We start from the raw sequence: 18,462 nt of genomic DNA, 5'->3' as shown, positions 1-18,462 counted from the left end.
AAAAATGCTTTGCCCACATTTCTGCATCTCTTTGATTTAAACAACTGAACTCCATTTATATAGGTAGGGAGCTCCTTTACTAAATGGAATCCAATTCTCCCCTACATTCACCTGTAGAGGTTCCCGTTACAAGCAAAGAGACATAGAAACGTGTGTTAGAGGTTTTGAAGCTATTCTTTCATATATTTAAACTGCATCTATTTAACTGTCCATAAACAGGTGGCATTCTTCCCCTGCCCTGCGCAAGGCATACGCACACTGTGTAACATGCACAATTACCCCATTCTGAGGTTCATCTAACAGGGATAATTAAATGACAATCACAGAACATAGTCCTGAGTCTAAACTTTCTTCCAAGCTTGGCTATTCTTAGGACCTTTGTGTTTCTGCCCCTCATCCCTGCCAGGACTGATGCTTCTTGGACCACGCCTCTGAGTGACCTCCCCATCTCTTTGCAGGTTTCTAGCACCTGACAGCAGGATGTTTCGGCCCCAGAGCCCCAGGCAGGGACTTAGAGCTTGTCAATCTGTTACAGTGTTAAATCCTCCCCCCAGACCAAGTCAAATCCAGCTGTTGTTGCTTTCCATTAATGGGAAAGCAGAATAATAATTCCGGGTTAGATCTGTGAACCACATTTTGATAAGAACAGCTCTGTTGCTTTCCTGTCTGCTTTGGTACTTCTATAGCATTCATCACCATCATGCCTGGGTGCATCCTGAACTTTAAAATATTTATCTGCACACGCCGCAGAGGTAAGGAATTATTAATGCCATTAATAATGGAGAAACGGACACACAGAAAAATCAAGAAAGTGGTAAATTCACAGATGAAGGGAGGCCATTGAACCTAACTCTCCTAAATCCCATGGCAGTGATTTAATCATAAGACTATCTTATACTTAGATTAGGGGTACTGGAACAGGAGGGGTCAAGGGTCCGTGGCCCCCTCAATTTTAAACGTGGAGAGCTATATCCTCCCATTTTTTACTGGCTGTAAGGGATAGTGAAGAGGGCAGGGGGCGGAGAGGAGTGAGCAATGGGCATGGCCTTGGGGAGGAAGAGATGGCACAAGGGAAGGTGGTGTAAGGGTGGAGGTTCGGGAGGAGGGGTGACATGGGGGCGGGAACTTGGGGATATGGCCATTAAAAAGCTAATGCAGTCTTGGGATGCATCAGGCAAGGTATTTCCAGTAAAGATAAAGAGGTGTTAGTTCCGTTATACCAGGCACTGGTGAGACCTCATCTGGAATACTGTGTGCAGTTCTGGTCTCTTATGTTTAAGAAAGATGAATTCAAACTGGAACAGGTACAGAGAAGGGCTACTAGGATGATCCGAGGAATGGGAAACCTGTCTTATGAAAGGAGACTCAAAGAGCTTGGCTTGTTTATGTTAGGATATAGATATTCAGGCCTGTTTGCAAAGGCCTATACTTTAAGAATTTAGGTGTATTCTTATCACTTAGCTAGTTATAGAGGAATAAAAGAAATAAAAAAATCACTGTCTGTCTGTGTAATGGCCTTCTTTTACTGTGACAGTCTGAGGCCTGGATCTTCAGCTAAGCAGCAAAGGCAGCCATAAGCTGGGAAGTGTATGGGCACATCCTCACATTCCAAACTAGTCACATTGAAATAAGGTGCTATTGGGCTATTAGGATACAATCCTGTCCTGATATTCCTATCACCTCCAGAGAAAGGGAAGAGCCTAGAAGATGTAAATGGAAACTTAGGCCTTGGCTACACTCACACTTTACAGCGCTGCAACTGGGGTGTGAAAAAACACCCCCCTGAGCGCTGCAAGATACAGCGCTGTAAAGCGTCAGTGTAATCAGGGCGGCAGCGCTGGGAGCGCGGCTCCCAGCGCTGCATGCTACACCCGTAAGGGATGTGGTTTACATGCAGCGCTGGGAGAGCTCTCTCCCAGCGCTGCCGCTCTGACTACACTCACACTTCAAAGCGCTGCCGCGGCAGCACTTTGAAATTCCAAATGTAGCCGTACCCTCTGTTTGATCGCATCCTGTCTGGCAAGAACTCACTTATCAATAGACACAGCTGGAAAACCCTTATGTCTGTATAGATGTAGTTGTGAAATCCTCACTTCTGTATTGTTTTGTATGTTTATTTGCATAGTATCTGTCTGGTTCTGTGATTGCTTCTGTCTGCTGTATATTAATTTTGTTGGATGTAAACCAATTAAGGTAGTGGGAATAATTGGTTAAATAACCATGTTACAATATGTTAGGATTGGTTAGTTAAATTTCAGTAGAATGATTGGTTAAAGTATAGCTAAGCAAAACTCAGGTTTTACTATATAGTCTGCAGTCAATCAGGAAGTAAAGTGTGGAGGGGATGGGAACAGGGACTGGGGATGGGGGAATTTGGATCATGTTTTGCTAAAGGGGGCAATGGGAACAGGGGATGGGAAGAGAAACAGGGACACAGGCAAGGCTCTGTGGTGTCAGAGCTGGGAAGAGGGACACTAAGGAAGGAAACTGGAATCATGCTTGCTGGAAGTTCATCCCAATAAACATCGAATTGTTTTCGCCTTTGGACTTCGGGTATTGTTGCTCTCTGTTCATGCGAGAAGGACCAGGGAAGTGAGAGGGTGAAGGAATAATCCCCCTAACAGTTTAGCCTAACCAAAAGAAGGTTGAGGGGAGATATGATTGCTCTCTATAAATATATCAGAGTGGTAAATATCAGGGAGGGAGAGGAATTATTTAAGCTCAGTACCAATGTGGACACAAGAACAAATGGATAAAACTGGACACTAGGAAGTTTAGACTTGAAATTAGATGAAGGTTTCTAACCATTAGAGGAGTGAAGTTCTGGAGCAACCTTCCAAGGGGAGTAATGGTGGCAAAAGACATATCTGGCTTCAAGACTAAGCTTGATAAATTTATGGAGGGATGGAATGATGGGATAGCCTAATTGTGGCAATTAATTGATCTTTGATTATTAGCAGGTAAATATGCCCAATGGCCTGTGATGGGATGTTAGATGAGGTGGGATCTGAGGGCTTGTCTACATCACAAAGTTGCAGCGCTGGTGAGGGGTTTACAGCGCTGCAACTTAGGAGGTGTACACATCTGCATGGCATCACCAGCGCTGCAACTCCCTGTTTGCAGCGCTGGCCGTACTCCCGTTTTGTCTCGGGTGTAGAGGATCCAGCGCTGGTGATCCAGCGCTGGTAATCAAGTGTAGACACTTACCAGCGCCTTTCTTGACCTCAGTGGAATAAGCAGGTATCCCAGCATACCTGAGGAAGCCTCTCTGGTAATCAAGCAGGTCTCCTTCCCCGCGGTTTGCGCCGGTGTTCTCCGAATCCCCCCCCAAGCGGGTCTCCTTCCCCGCGGTTTGCAGGGGGGGTTCGGGGAACGCGAGAGCAAACCGCGGGGAAGCAAGTCTCCTTCGCCGGTTTGCTCCAGTGTTCCCCGAACCCCCGTGCAAGCAGGTCTCCTTCCCCGCGGTTTGCTCTCGCGTTCCCCGAAACCCCTCCCCGCAAGCAGGTCTCCTTCCCCGCGGTTTGCTCTCGCCTTCCCCGAACCCCCTCCGTGCAAGCAGGTCTCCTTCCCCGCGGTTTGCTCTCGCGTTTCCCGAACCCCCAGCAAGCAGGTCTCCTTCCTCGCGGTTTGCTCTCGCGTTCCCCGAACTCCCCTGCAAACCGCGGGGAAGGAGACCTGCTTGCACGGGGGTTCGGGGAACGCGAGAGCAAACCGCGGGGAAGGAGACCTGCTTGCACGGGGGTTCGGGGAACGCGAGAGCAAACCGGGAAAGGAAACCAGCTTCCCCGCGGTTTGCTCTCGCGTTCCCCGAACCCCCCCTTGAAGCCGCCCAACAGCGCTGCAGTGTGGCTACATCTAACACCACTTGCAGCGCTGGTTGCTGTAAGTGTGGCCACTCTGCAGCGCTGGCCCTATACAGCTGTACTAATACAGCTGTAACAACCAGCGCTGCAAAATTGTAGATGTAGACATACTCTGAGTTACTACAGAGAATTCTTTCTTGGGTGTCTGGCTGGTGAGTCTTGCCCACATGCTCAGGGTTTAACTGATGGCCATATTTGGGGTCGGGAAGGATTTTTCCTCCAGGGCAGATTGGCAGAGGACCTGGAGATTTTTCACCTTCTTCTGCTGCATGGGGCACGGGTCACTTGCTGGAGGATTCTATCACCTTGAGGTCTTTAAACCATGATCTGAGGACTTCAATAACTCAGACATAAGTTAGGGGTTTGTTACAGGAGTGGGTGGGTGACATTCTGTGTCCTGCGTTGTGCAGGAGGTCAGGCTACATGATCATAATGGTCCCTTCTGACCTTAAAGTCTGTGAGTCTAAGAGAACTGGGGCTGGCTGAACAGAGAGATTGGGACAAGGAGCCTTAATTCCAGCATATATGAACTTTCAAGTGCTTTTATGTGTAATCCATATATGCATGCGCACACAACCCCTGCTCTAGGCATCCAGGTCTTTCAAGAAATAATCAAATATTTGTGATAAGCATTAAAGTGGGAAGATTTACCTCATTCCCATTTACCAAGTTAATGGGCACTTGGCATGAGATCACAGATTTGATCATACCAACAATTTTAAGTTTACCACTATGCCCAGATCTTTCTTATATGCCAAGCTTTCTTCATTTTATTTACATTGATGACCTTGTCTTCGCTATATTCATGGCAGATATAAAGGAGGTATGAATAACACGGCATGTCTTCAAACTCACCTGGAGAGATAAATACATTATGTGGATTTCCCATGCCCTGCACATTCAGATACATTTTTAAGATCAGTTACCTTTGGTGATGTGCTGCCACCAGCTGCCAGTTTAGAGATCTCCGCAAGATTATCTGACCTGCCATTTTGTAAACTTTGGTCATATGGTGACAATTTGTGGCTTTGAGCAGCAAGATGGGGACTGGTCCTTAGGTTTAGCGCTGTTCTGTGCAAAACATAAGGGTTGGTTTTTCCAGTAGGAATATCAGCAAACCCTGAAAAATAAACAGCTGCCATTAACCACAGTTGATTAAATTACTTGATTGTTCTAATCAATCTGATCTTGCTCAATTCAAGATGGCGATGACAACTGGTAATAGTTTAAGAAAGTAAAATGGCATTTACTCACTGAATAAAATATAATGGGGGAATTATTAGGACTATCTTGCGTTCCTAGAATTTTATAGATGAACTCAGGCAAGGGTGTGGAACTGTGCAACAGCAATTCTACTAAAATGGCAAAAAGAGTTTTCCCCAAGAAAACGTTCTCTTTTTCCTCTAAAGGGACACCATTAACTGCAAAATCATTTCCATCTGAAAACGATGTTCTTCTGTTGTTCTATATAGAGCCGGCCAGAGGGAGACAATTCTGTTTTGTGACCCCTTTCGAGGTTTCAAAATTTGTTTTTATTCTAGATTGGAATGAAAACATAAGCCTTTCAAATGCTTTCACAAAAAGAAATTGAATCAAAAACATCAGGCTTTCAATCTGGGGGCCTTCCTCCCTGCCCAGCAAGAACTTTGTCCGAATCAATCCATCTCCGTGATCCATTTCGGCTTTGACAATGCAGCACATTTCAATGAAAAAACATTTGGTTAAAAATGTTTAAGCAAAAATGTCCCCCCTTCCTATCAACCAGAAGAAAAAGGTGTTTTATATATTGGGAATGGCTGGGCCTAGAATCTCTCTCTTTTTGCCAGAGGTCTTCTGCAAAGTTTTCGGAGGAGTCCCAAAGTCAAAAAAATTTATCTAGACTGATTTTCAAAACTACAACCTGATATTAGGATTCTGGATTTCAGATTTTTTGGCTGTTTTGCTTTTGTCATCAAATACTACAAAACTGTACAGATGGGAAGACATCACACAGACCAAAAACCAAAACCACGAGAAATTATATACATCTACAACAAAAGATATTAGGCCCCACACCCCATAGCCTTAATTGTATAGTAGGGCTTTTTTCTTTTTTTTAAGCACATGGGGCTAAACTCAGCTCTGACAAACAGTTGAGTTAAATGGACTCATGCAACCTATACCAGGCTGAATTTGGCCACTGATGTCCAAGTTTTTACAAGGCTTCCAAGTCACACGTACGACAACATGATTATTTAGATAAGTGTGCACGCACACACTCCCCCCAATGTGGACAGTTCTCCTCTAAAAAAGTAACAATTACCTTTTCTGACCACCTCTGGGAGTTTGTCCGGCTCATACTCTGGCTCATTGTCCTGGGTCAGTGAAAGTAGGTAGATGGCAACCTCATCAGCACCTGACCAAAGGAAAAAGCCATTACCTGTACAAATAACTTTAAGGAGATTCTGGAAAGATACGTTCAGAATGCAATGATCTCAATCATTCATTTGTTAATTAAGTACATAAGATGTGTGCTTGTGCAACCACAGTAAACTATACCAGAGCTTCAGAAACTATGCTGATTTATGGGGATCTGGCCTCTCATCTGAATCAAATGTAATAATGGATGTTTTGAAAACATGTTTTATAAATAAATGCATTAAAGTTAGAAACAAGATCATGATTAAGGCTACGTTTTAGTTATGGGTATTTTTAGTAAAAGTCATGGGCAATAAACAAAAAGGCACGGCCCCGTGACCCCTCCATGACTTTTACGAAAAATACCTGGGACTAAATCTTACCTACAGGGAGGGGGGACGCTCCTGAAAACTGCTGGGGAGTGGAGAGAGAGAGCAGGGCAACGCTGGTGTTGGGGGGGGGAACAGGTGGCTCAGTGCCCCACCAACACTAGTCCCGGACTGCTGCTGCAGGGCAGAGTCAGGGACCATGCCTGGGGCTGCCAGAGCAATGGCCAGTGTGGCTGGCTCCTGGGCTTCCCCAGCTGCTGGGATCTTCAGATCAGCTGCACCAGCACTGCAAAATTCACAGAGGTCACGGAAACCGTGGACTTCCAGGAACGATTTGCAGCCTTACAATCACATTCTAGTATAGCATTTCCTTCTTAAACTACTCCACACTTGGCTTGTGCTCCTTTAATAGAGCACTATGGTCAGCAAATTGTTTCTGCAACATTTCTTTTTCCTTCCCCAGCTGCTTACAGGATTTCATCCATGTCTTCAGTTTACTGTGAGCGAATACATTTTGCTTCTTCAGGTCAACTATAGACTTCAGATTGTCCAGCTAGAAAATAAAAAAAAATTTTAGTTGCTAATAGGAAAATTCATTCTTCTGTGTAAGCATTATACTCTCACTAATGGTATCTCATCTGCCATTAAATGTTCAGTGCAACTAAAAAAACGGACAAAAGTTATAATATGAATTTGTACAGTAGAGTTGGCTTAGTAATATACAGTTGAATTATAGCAGCTTCTAATTCCAACAGAGAAATATTAAAGTCATGTTTATTGGAAAACTACATGTGTATAGATTTCCTTGATAGAGAAATAATAATCTAAATAGAATAATCAAAATAACCAGTTGACAAAACCCAGCTGAAAAGCATGTGGTCCAGGCATGTTTGTCCACGCTACGTGCATTGGGGTGCCAAAATAAATGGATGGTGGATATCTGGCAGCCTTATAAAATGCACTTCAGGATAATGTAAATATCGAGCACAGTGCTCCATCAGCTGGGCATGGAGTGAGAACTGTAACTCAGAGCCTGCTTGCCACAATACCGGCTCCACACTGTGCTACATGAGTGCTTTTTGATGTGTTTATTTCTGAAGCGAGAGCATAGAACTACAGTCATCAGTCATTCACCACAAATAGAAGTAGAAAAAGACTGCAGGCTAGAAAATGCAGAGGGAATTGATAAGAAAAAATTCACCTAGATGGACAGGTTTAAAAACTTTGCCCCTTCTGCTTGCAGTAAACACCCAACCTATGCATCTTACAAATAAAACTTCATATAGTCATTACCAGAATTTTTTTTGTAGTGGCACGTGGAATTGTTCACAGGTCTATCTAAATTATTAGCAAGAATAGTGCTGTCATAAGAAGAATCAATTAATAATTTAGATGGAAATTCTGCATACGTCAGAACTGATACGCTCTCACAAGTCAAATGTGACGTAATGAGGTAGTAGAAGCAGTTTAAAGACAATAGGGGCATGTCTACACTGGGAAGTTTCATAAGGTGTTAATTAATGTGTTAATTAACATGATGTTACAACATGCCATGTAGACACTGCCCTGTTATGTTTAATATCACAGTCAGTAAGTTACGGTTAACCTTAGAGGCAGAGTGAAAAGACATATTTAAACATGGTCTAATTCTGAAGTACGGACCCTAGCAAGTAAGGTATTGTTTCCTTTGTACCATAAGTGAAACTTTACCGAAACAATGAATGGAAGTTCCTGACTGAATTCTGCCTGGATACCAAAATGTATCAGTCAGACTAAAAAAGTGTTTTTAATTTATAAGGAAGGGGGGGGGTCACACTCAGAGGCTTGCTATGTGAAAGGAGTCAACAGTACAAACGTTTGAGAATCACTGGGCTAAAGGATAATCTCTGCTGAACTACACTTTTCTTTTGAAACCTAGGCTGTCAAATTATAGGCAGCCCAGGTACAGATGAAATAGGGGGCCATGCTTCAAGAGATCTGTTTTTTCTGCTGGTAGAGTGGAGATTCCTTAGCTATCAAAATCAATCAATCATGTCCAAAAATTCCAGGGACTTCTGGCTAGTGAAGAACTAGAAGGATGAGTTCAGCTCTTTCCTCTTCCCTTGTCTTCAACTGTCTTGTAAAGCAGCAGATTCTTCTCTACCGCTGACATTATTTCCATGGCCTCTGAGAGAAGTTCTGACCTCTAGTTACTCACTTATGTTGAAAGGGATACAAACATTCATACTTCAGAGCACAAGCCAACCTCTAACAGGAGATAGGAGGACATTTCCCTTGTGGGTCAGTTATTCCATAACTGCCCTCTACAGGTTTCTTGAACTTTCCTCTGAAGCAACTACTACTGGCCACCGTCAGATGACATACAGGACACTCAATGGACCACTGGTTTGAACCCATCTGTCCATTCCTATGTTTTTGTTCCAACACTACTGAATTCTGTAGAAATATACTAAAAGGAAGTATACCCTGACACATTTAAAAACTGTACAGCACAAGGTGTGCTGTTTAGAAAGCTGGATGCTCTTTTTTCTGAGTGACCCACCATAACCCTGTGGGCATCTTGTCTTCCAGGTATGCTTTTCACCAAGTGAGGTGTGTTCCTGTAGCAATCATACAAGGGCCAAAGTGAAAACTGGGTTGGCTTAAAGTATGTTCCTGCTACTTACCTGCCCCAAAAGAGACATTTGGACAGGATCTGAGAATGACGTGTCCACAAAAGGAATTTCTGGAGGAACATTGTGAAATCCCACTTAAAGGACAGTACCAATGCATTGCATCAGCACCCTGGCCACTGGGGAAGACTAGCTACAGGGTGAGTGTCTGCTGCCAGGATACAACTGATGAGATGAAGTTTTGGGTCTTTGTAAATCTTTACCGTAGTGGTAAATTTAGAGTCAAAGCCATGCCTATTTTAGCCTGGTTGAACAATGTCCTGCACTGGATTCAGAATATTCTGATTTTGAATTCTAGGGGGGTTGGAATCCTTTCTAGCAGCTGGCAAATTGTGAATGGATCTGTTTCTCTGGACAGGGCACAAACAGTCATGTTGTCTGTAAATGGACAGGGTTGTGTAACTTGAGACCTCAGCCTTGCTGTGATACTACCAGCCATTTAAACTTCTCGACACAGAAGGTAGGTCAAAACAAAGAGTCTTGTACAGGAATTGTAAACTCTTCACACACAAATGTTCATTTTGTCTTTGTGATGCTGAAGATTTAGTTGTTTGAGAAGAAAAATATTTAGGTCTTCCATGTGAGCTTCTGCTTCATACTTTCCCATCTGCTAGGCAAACATTCCCTTCATGAATACCTTTGGTGTTGGCAGTGACCAATGGATTACTATGCCGGCTTTGACAAGGAGGGTTCAGGCTTTTGTTGTCTCTGCTACTAATTTCACTGGTTCCCCAAACAGCCTTGCGCTTGTGAAAGTGGATGCACGGGATGGGTGATTTTTTTTCACGTTCATGAGTGTAAACAGTTTCCTTATAGCCAGAGAGTAAGAACGCTTTGCCACAAATCACATCAAGAGAGAGAGAAAGTTGCCATGAAAGAGTATCTTACACAACACTTCTAGGATTTGACAAGAATGTCATCCAGAGAACTCTCACACTCAAACTGAGGATCATACCCTAGAGACTATGGCCTACTTGCCTGCCACCAACTAGATTTTCCTTACTAAGTATAAGAAATGGTCACAGTTGGAGTTTTCAAATTTGCTGTAGTATCCTCACTCTTTTGGTCAATGGAATCTTTTGGAAGGAACCCCCTTCCAGAGGCCTGGCCATGTCTTTCTCTGGTAGGACTACTGCTGCACTTAGGTTTCCCAAACTTACAAGTTTTCCTTATATTTTTACAAAACATTTTAGTTTAATATCTAGATTTAATCGGAAATGAATGGATTTCTCATGTGCCTCTGTTCTGGGCACACACTGTCTAACGTGCTCTTTAATCCTTCAATGCTGAGCAAGCCTATGGAGAAGGGGAGGAGACTCCAAACTCCTTTCCCTGGTAAAGCCTGGGTCCTTGACCTGATAAATAGACAGGGAGAATTCTCACTCCATTGTGCCTAAAATTTAGGTCCTCTTCCCTACTTGAAAGAGGGTCCCTGGCTGAAAAGCAGAGATGAACAATTTACATTATCCTGCCACCTGAGACAGGGCTTCACAGAAGTAATACGTGTCTCTGCAGACCCAGATATATTCGGGGGGGGGGTGAGGACGGGCAGAGGGGAGGCAGTGAGTCTGATACAGAGCACTCCAGGAGACCCGTATATAGGAGAAAATCACAGCAAACACATCCTAAGAGTATGTCCAGACTACCCCCCCATCGGCGGATAGCGATCGATTTATCGGGGATTGATATATCGTGTCTCATCTAGATGCGATCTATCGATCCCTGAATGCGCTCCCCATCGACTCCGGAACTCAACCGGAGCTAGCGGCGGTAGCGGACTCCATGGGGAAGCCGTGGACATTAATCCCGCGCCGTGAGGACCCGAGGTAAATCGATCTAAGATACTTCGACTTCAGCTATGCTATTCATCATCCCTAAGAGTGGGAAGGCAAGAGAAAAGATTTAAAGCCTGATGTTTATACAACCAGCTCATCAATTGTACGTATTACTTCCTTACAAAGGGGACAATTCCGTTTGTCTTTTTGGGACCCAGAGCATATGGAGTTTCCAAGTATCATTCCTGAGCAGACTATGTCGGGTTCTCAACCCTTGGAGAATCCTCATGCTCCTGATCAAGCCTTCTCACAATGGAGTCAGGGCTTCAAATGGGTGTGTTTATGTGTGCATGCATGGCACTAATGCGCTGGTCCAACAAAGCCCCGTCCCCTCACAGAGCAAGGGTTGGTGGCTTGTAGCAGCAAGATATAGGTTACCCTCTAAGACCCCTAAAAAGCTGCCTGCTGAACTACTTGGACTTAGCTTGATCTTGCAGCACTTTTCTAGCAGCCAAAGGGAGATACTGAGAGGTGCTGTGTTTGCGGATCCAGAGAACTTACTTGAGGAAAGGGAAAGAGGAGTAAGAAGTTGAAATGAAATCAGTATTGCAGAAAAATGAACAATAATTAATTAGAAAACAAAGTTGTTGGGAGAAACTGAACCGCCAACTTGTTCTGCTGGTGGACACACTTTCTGGTGGCCTGAAGTGAAGGATGGAGCTTACTCCTGGGGCCTTCAGCAACAACACTGGCCCACCTCCCAGTTCTACAGGTGAGAGGAATCACCTCTTTGTTACGAATGAGAAGAAAACCTGGGCCACAGAATAGACAAAACGTGCACATTTTATCACGTTTTCAGGTGTCCCGCTAAAGACCTCCTGTATCTTTGATAGCCAGAAGTTTATAAGATAACAGATTTAATCACATTTCCATGCTACTAATGGAGAAGTTATAGCAAATGTTATATTAGAATAGAGAATAGATATTAAAAAGGACACAATTTAATATTTTGGCTCTTAAAAGTTGAAGTAGAAAATGCCTTATTAACTGTCAGCAAAGGATATTGATATTGCTCTTATCCGCCATTGATAACAGAGACTGAAAATAACATGGCTTTGTTGGCTTCTGTATTGTACCATTTCAACTAAGATATAGGACAAATCATTTTAAATAGTTCATGACAGGTAAAATGGAAACTAAGTAACGTGCTACTGATTCATTCTCTCTTTTTATTACCTTGCTCAGTTGCTCATTTTCTTGAAGCAAGATGTTATGTTGTTCTGGCAGTTTCTTTTGCTCTGCCTTGATGTTGAACTTTTCCTGTTTTAAACAAGGCAACTCAGCTGAAGATAGATTTTGTAGATGGGCAATCTCAGCTTGTTTAAATTGCAAGTCTGACTGCACTTTCTCAAGTTGCTGGATCAAATCCTGATTTTTTCCCTCTAAATCTCGAGTCTCTGCTTGTTTCTTTTCTAATTGTATTTCCTGAGACAAATTCTTATCTATAGTAATAAAAACAATTAAGTACTTAATTTGAGAAGACAAACTATGTCAAATATGTAATATTAGCTTTCATGGGTAACACTATAAAATGGCAACATAGACAATTTTCAATTTTTCACCTAGCAATAAATTTTCTTAGCATTTCAGAATATAATTACTTATGTGTTCTAAAACTGCCTTTATTTCCAAACCATGACTTTGTATAGCTGAGACAATTTGAGCATTGCCAGAATTCAGTTTTGCAGAAAGAACATACTGCTAGTCAAATCGCTCCGTGCTTCACAATTGTAACTGTTTCTACAGCCCATCTTCACTGAGATCTCATTGCTTGTACTCTGAAACTCGTGGTTGACAGGTAACAGTACCAATGGCTAGATCAAGAATTTTGGTGCCCTATTTGTCCGTTTTCCTCTCTTCAAAATCCAGAATATGTAAAAATGATCAAGGTGTCTGATGAACTGATGTATGGAGTAAAATTAAGAGACAAGGACCATACAAGAGATTTCCTGTATTGCAAAGAGAATTCTATTGAATAACACCAACTTACCATATAGAACAAGACTACGCATTCCCTTCCTACAGGACAAGGAAAATTCAGTGTCTCCAAGACCCAGAACTTGGCGAGAAACAGGAGCAGAGAGAGGGGAAGGGAAATGATAGCAATCAACAGTTATTTGAAATATGTCAACACCTAGGATGGAGAAGGATTATTTAGGGTGGTGATTCAAAGGGGGGTGTAGCGGGCCGGTTGGCCGCTCTAGCCCTGAAGGGGTTGGAACAGCCCTGCAGAGGGCTGTGGCTGGGGAAAGCAGCAAGCCTGGGCTGATTGGGGAGGCAGCTACTGCTGGGCCACGTCCCAGTCAGGCCACAGCTGGCAGGCACTTAGTCTCCCTCTAGCTCTGAAGGGAGAGGTATTTAGCTGCTGGGGAAGCTAAGGGCACTAGAGTGAAGCAGGGCTAGGGAAAGGCCAGAGGAGCTGAGGAGCTCCAGACTGGCAACTCCCCAGGCTGCAGGGCCTTGTCCAAGGCCCACAGAGGTACTGAGTTGCAGGGAAAGGCAGCAGGTCCAAATCCCCTGGCCAGTGATGAGTGGCCATTATGGACTGCAGTCAGCCCCAGTGAAAGGGGGCTAGATGGTGACTGGAGGTAGCCACTGAGGGAAGGTGAAGAATAGGGGTGGGGATTCCCCGGGGTTGGGAGACCCAGAGAGTGGGCTACTGCTGGGGGCAAGACCCTGACGGGGGAGGGCACCGGGGTCTGGGAGGGACATGGGGGCCAGTGAGGAGAGGGATAGTGACCAGGAGAGAACGCTCCGGCTAGAAATGAGCTCAGTCCCAGGATGACCAGAAGAAGCCCCGCAGGGGTGAGAGGATAATCATAGATTTGTTAGAGAGGAAGAACTGGCCGGGAGTTAAGGGTGACAGCCTAGGACTCTGGGCACCCACATTCAGTTATGTTTCAGTTAGGACAAGTTTTTGTCGGTTGCAGTGCAGAGCTACAGCACAAGCATCTTCTGACTTATTTTTTGTTCATAATTATTCCCTCCAGAAAATGGAGATAATGCTACCATTTGACACCTTAAGAACCACAGATAGAAGATAGCGAAAGCAAGAAAATAGACTTAGAAAGCATTACATTTTATTAGCTAGCCGAAAGTGCTGCCACTTGCCAAGAATAAGATCAAAACACAAAGCACTTATTTGGATGTCCTCATGGATTGGAGTGTGCAAACTATTGATTAAAATGGGAGCAGGACTGGGTCCATACATTTAATTTTGAAATCTCATTAAGTAAGGTTAGACTTCCACAGGGATAAGCGGGAGCAGTCTCCTTCTTTACAATGGCTATTTAGCAGTATTACCTGTTCTCCTAAACCTCAGTCTGCAGAATGCATTTTCTCAAGGGAAAAGTCAAATTAGAGCTCGGCAGGTAACACTTCATCACGTTTAAGCTTGATGGAGTCCACATACAAGCTAAAGGATAATAGTTTGAGGTATATTTGTTTGCTTGGGATTTTAAAACACAGGAGCACATTGTAGTATTTAATTTGCTGACCACATAGTTCTGTTTGGGACATATTTATTCCTCATTTTAAATTGCTTTAAAACCATATAATTTTATGAGTTAGTACTATATATTTGTATGAAGAAGTTCTCTCTCAGTTTGGAAAGAGAATTGTGTGTATTAGCTGAAAGTTAATTTAACTATTCACACAGTGAGAATTTTTTTTTCTTGGATATTCTTCAAATCACCATTGATAATGAAGTTTACAGATCCTCCACACTGAAGTAATAGTTAGTAACAGGATTTAAATAGGTAGAAATGTGTAACTCACTTTTCATCTCTTCCGCATAATTCTGCGTCTCCTTCAGAAAGTGTCTGATTGTCTTCAGTTCTTCTTCCAGAAGATGGATTTTTTCTGATTTTTGAGCAGACTGGAGGGAAAGAAGGTTTTTCCCCTTCATTTCCTACAACAAAACATTAGTTACAAAACAGTTGATTAAGTCAATAAACTGAGAGTAGTGTGATGTGGTATACTACCCATCTGAGTCCCATGAAGACTCTGGAAAGTTGAGCCTTGGTTTCTAAACACATGCATGAGTTAGGAACACGAATTGCACTCTTGGCAGTCCTCAGAGGGCAGACAATCCTTTTGGGATGTCTCCCAGCTGGCACAGATCACAGCAGTACTTAGGTGGCTCGGGATATGGAACCAGGGAGCTGCAACCAGTTCTCTGTTGCCTGCCCCTAGCAGATCTTGACACAGGATAGAATCCAGCCCACAAAAACTGAGAGTCAGTGAAGTTAAGTGACTTGCCCACAGCCACAGAGGGAAGTCAGTATCAGAACACAGGAGAACTTTCCAGTTCTAGCTCCTGTTCTCAGACCACCCATCTGTCCGTGTGGATCAGTCAAATATATGAAGTTGCTCTTGTTCGCAAGATAGCATTAGATGTAAAGTATTATTAGTCAATTAATACCTGGGGGTTCGGGATAGTACATTTTCTAAGCATCTCTTTTTCCAAATAAGTTAAGAAAAGTTAAAATACCCCATACAAGTACGTCCTACCTGGGAACTGAAATAAAAGTTATTTCTAAGAAACTAACTCCTTCCACCCAACTCCTGCATTGCTGGGTAACAGATGGCATGGCACTGGTGGGACTCTATTGGAAGCAAGCCATCATTTATTCATCTACTTACTACAAGCAGATGGGCACCAGTGCACAGAAGCCAAATTCAAGAAAACGGAGGGTCTGGATGTAAAACAAATTAAAACCTTGCTAGCAGAGCAGGTCTGTATTTTCATCTATTTAAACAAGTCACCCAAAGAACACAACTAAAACCGTTGATGCTTCTAGTTATTCTCCTTTTGTCTCACAATCTCCTAGTCCAAAATATCCAACTGCTGTACCGAAACAAACACATTGTGACAAAGGTCCTCCTCTACCTTGGTGGGTCCTGCGCTTATTGGCAGATTTGCTCACCTCAGTGATCTCCCCCATAGTCTGGATCAGCCCCTCCTGTGTCTGATCAGGAGTTGGGAGGACAGTTGGCAGAATTCCTCTGGGCGGCATCCACTGACTCCCTTGGTGCCTTCGAGGAGCAGTGGACACTGTCCGGGGTTCTCTGCTCGGTGTCCCATCAGGTTCCCTTTGTTTGACCCTTTGACGGCACTTCTGTCCCTGTTATTTCATTAGCTGTCCCCTGAAACAACTTGGTTTCCAGGCCTTATTGATCCCCCCTTACGACTGTGGGGATCTTTAAGCAGTGGGCTCGCCCGCTTCCTGGATCCCAATAGGATCACTCTCCTGTAGCCCTCTGGCCCGACCCTGTCACAAGACCTATAGCTGTGATACAAGATAAGGCACTTTTTGCAGTTGATTCTATGTGGACTGAGTCCAGGCAAAAAATTGGTTGTATGGTCAGGGTTTAAAAAAATGATTTTGCACCAGCATACTACAGATAGGGTTACAGTTCATATGGAATTATTTGTCTAATCTAATTCTGTAGTATGGTTCAAGAGACTCTTTCTTTAGTCCTAAAAAATAAAATACATGAAATATCTGTTTGAGTTCATTTGGAACTTCTACAATCATTAGCTGCTTCCTAAGTATAAATGTGTGTTGCCTAGTTCTAAGCTTTCATGGAGGAATGGGTACTTTTTTGGTCACACAATCAATTTAAAGCAAGAGAAAATCCCCCAAATGATTTCTACATTTTTACTTTTTCAAGCACTAGAGACCAGCATTATCAACAAAATACTAACTAGGAAGCCAGATCCTGATCTGGCATATATCATCATAGCTCCGTTGAAATCAGTAAAGTTATTCTAATTTACACAAAAAGGATCTGACTGTAACTTTTGATTTTTAGAAAACCTTGATTGTAGATTCAAAGATTTTTCCTTTAATTTGGAGTTAGAAGGAAAATGAAAGGAAAGAGAACTCAGAATAGTCATAGAAGCAACATCAGCCATTGGGTTTTTTTAAGTTCTTCATTGTGCCAATTGCTGTTGTATCTAAATGCTTTCCAGAGTTAAGAATAATTAAGTATCAGAGGGGTAGCCATGTTAGTCTGGATCTGTAAAAGCAGCAAAGAATCCAGTGCTACCTTATAGATTAAGAGACGTTTTGGAGCATGAGCTTTCGTGGGTGAATACCCACTTCCTCAGATGCATGTAATGGAAATAACCAGGGGCAGGTATATATATGCTAGCAAGCAAGCTAGAGATAATGAGGTCAGTTCAATCAGGGAGGATGAGGCCCTGTTCTAGCAGTTGAGGTGTGAAAAGCAAGAGAGGAGAAACTGGTTCTGTAATTGGCAAGCCATTCACAATCTTTGTTCAATCCTGAGCTGATGGTGTCAAATTTGCAGATGAACTGAAGCTCAGCAGTTTCTCTTTGAAGTCTGATCCTGAAGTTTTTTGCTGCAGGATGGCCACCTTAAGGTCTGCTATAGTGTGGCCAGGGAGGTTGAAGTGCTCTCCTACAGGTTTTTGTATATTGCCATTCCTAATGTCTGATTTGTGTCCATTTATCCTTTTCCGTAGAGACTGTCCAGTTTGGCCGATGTACATAGCAGAGGGGCATTGCTCGGATATGATGGCATATATTACATTGGTGGATGTGCAGGTGAATGAACCAGTGATGGTGTGGCTGATCTGGTTAGGTCCTGTGATGCTGTCGCTGGTGTAGATATGTGGGCAGAGTTGGCATCGAGGTTTGTTGCATGGATTGGTTCCTGAGCTAGAGTTATTACGGTGCGGTGTGCAGTTACTGGTGAGAATATGTTTCAGGTTGGCAGGTTGTCTGTGAGCAAGGACTGGCCTGCCACCCAAGGCCTGTGAAAGTGTGGGATCATTGTCCAGGATGGGTTGTAGATCCTAGATGATGCATTGGAGGGGTTTTAGCTGGGGACTGTATGTGATGGCCAGTGGAGTCCTGTTGGTTTCTTTCTTGGGTTTGTCTTGCAGTAGGAGGCTTCTGGGTACACATCTGGCTCTGTTGATCTGTTTCCTTATTTCTTCGTGCGGATATTGTAGTTTTCAGAATCCTTGGTGGAGATTTTGTAGGTGTTGGTCTCTGTCTGATGGGTTAGAGCAGATGCGGTTGTACCTCAGTGCTTGGCTGTAGACAATGGATCGTGTGATGTGCCCGGGATGGAAGCTGGAGGCATGAAGGTAGGCATAGCGGTCGGTGGGTTTTCGACTAGTGAAGAACTAGAAGGATGAGTTCAGCTCTTTCCTCTTCCCTTGTCTTCAACTGTCTTGTAAAGCAGCAGATTCTTCTCTACCTCTGACATTATTTCCATGGCCTCTGAGAGAAGTTCTGACCTCTAGTTACTCACTTATGTTGAAAGGGATACAAACATTCATACTTCAGAGCACAAGCCAACCTCTAACAGGAGATAGGAAGACATTTCC

At 43.5% G+C, this 18,462-nt stretch overlaps 1 protein-coding gene and 1 long non-coding RNA gene across 4 annotated transcripts in view; one reads left to right on the top strand and one right to left on the bottom strand.

The window, feature by feature from the left end:
- The window catches only part of LOC115649034 (centromere protein F-like), a 78,275-nt gene that overhangs the window by 26,378 nt on the left and 33,435 nt on the right, over nt 1-18,462 (bottom strand). For all 3 annotated transcript variants that reach the window (XM_030557535.1, XM_030557536.1, XM_030557537.1), the window contains 5 exons: nt 14,874-15,006; nt 12,273-12,538; nt 7,061-7,142; nt 6,166-6,258; nt 4,790-4,983 (listed from right to left, as the gene is read on the bottom strand). In XM_030557535.1, the coding sequence (XP_030413395.1) occupies nt 4,790-4,983; nt 6,166-6,258; nt 7,061-7,142; nt 12,273-12,538; nt 14,874-15,006 (768 nt within the window). The remainder of the gene's footprint in view (nt 1-4,789; nt 4,984-6,165; nt 6,259-7,060; nt 7,143-12,272; nt 12,539-14,873; nt 15,007-18,462) is intronic.
- Nucleotides 9,358-11,160, top strand: LOC115649035. The gene is made up of 3 exons (XR_003999729.1): nt 9,358-9,401; nt 9,620-9,721; nt 10,967-11,160. It is a non-coding gene; the product is annotated as an uncharacterized LOC115649035 (long non-coding RNA).

The sequence above is a fragment of the Gopherus evgoodei genome, chromosome 3, assembly GCF_007399415.2.
Source record: "Gopherus evgoodei ecotype Sinaloan lineage chromosome 3, rGopEvg1_v1.p, whole genome shotgun sequence".
In the NCBI taxonomy this organism is placed as follows: Eukaryota; Metazoa; Chordata; order Testudines; family Testudinidae; genus Gopherus; species Gopherus evgoodei.
The sequence above is the reverse complement of the archived record's forward strand: the minus strand, read 5'-3'. Positions and strand labels throughout refer to the sequence as shown.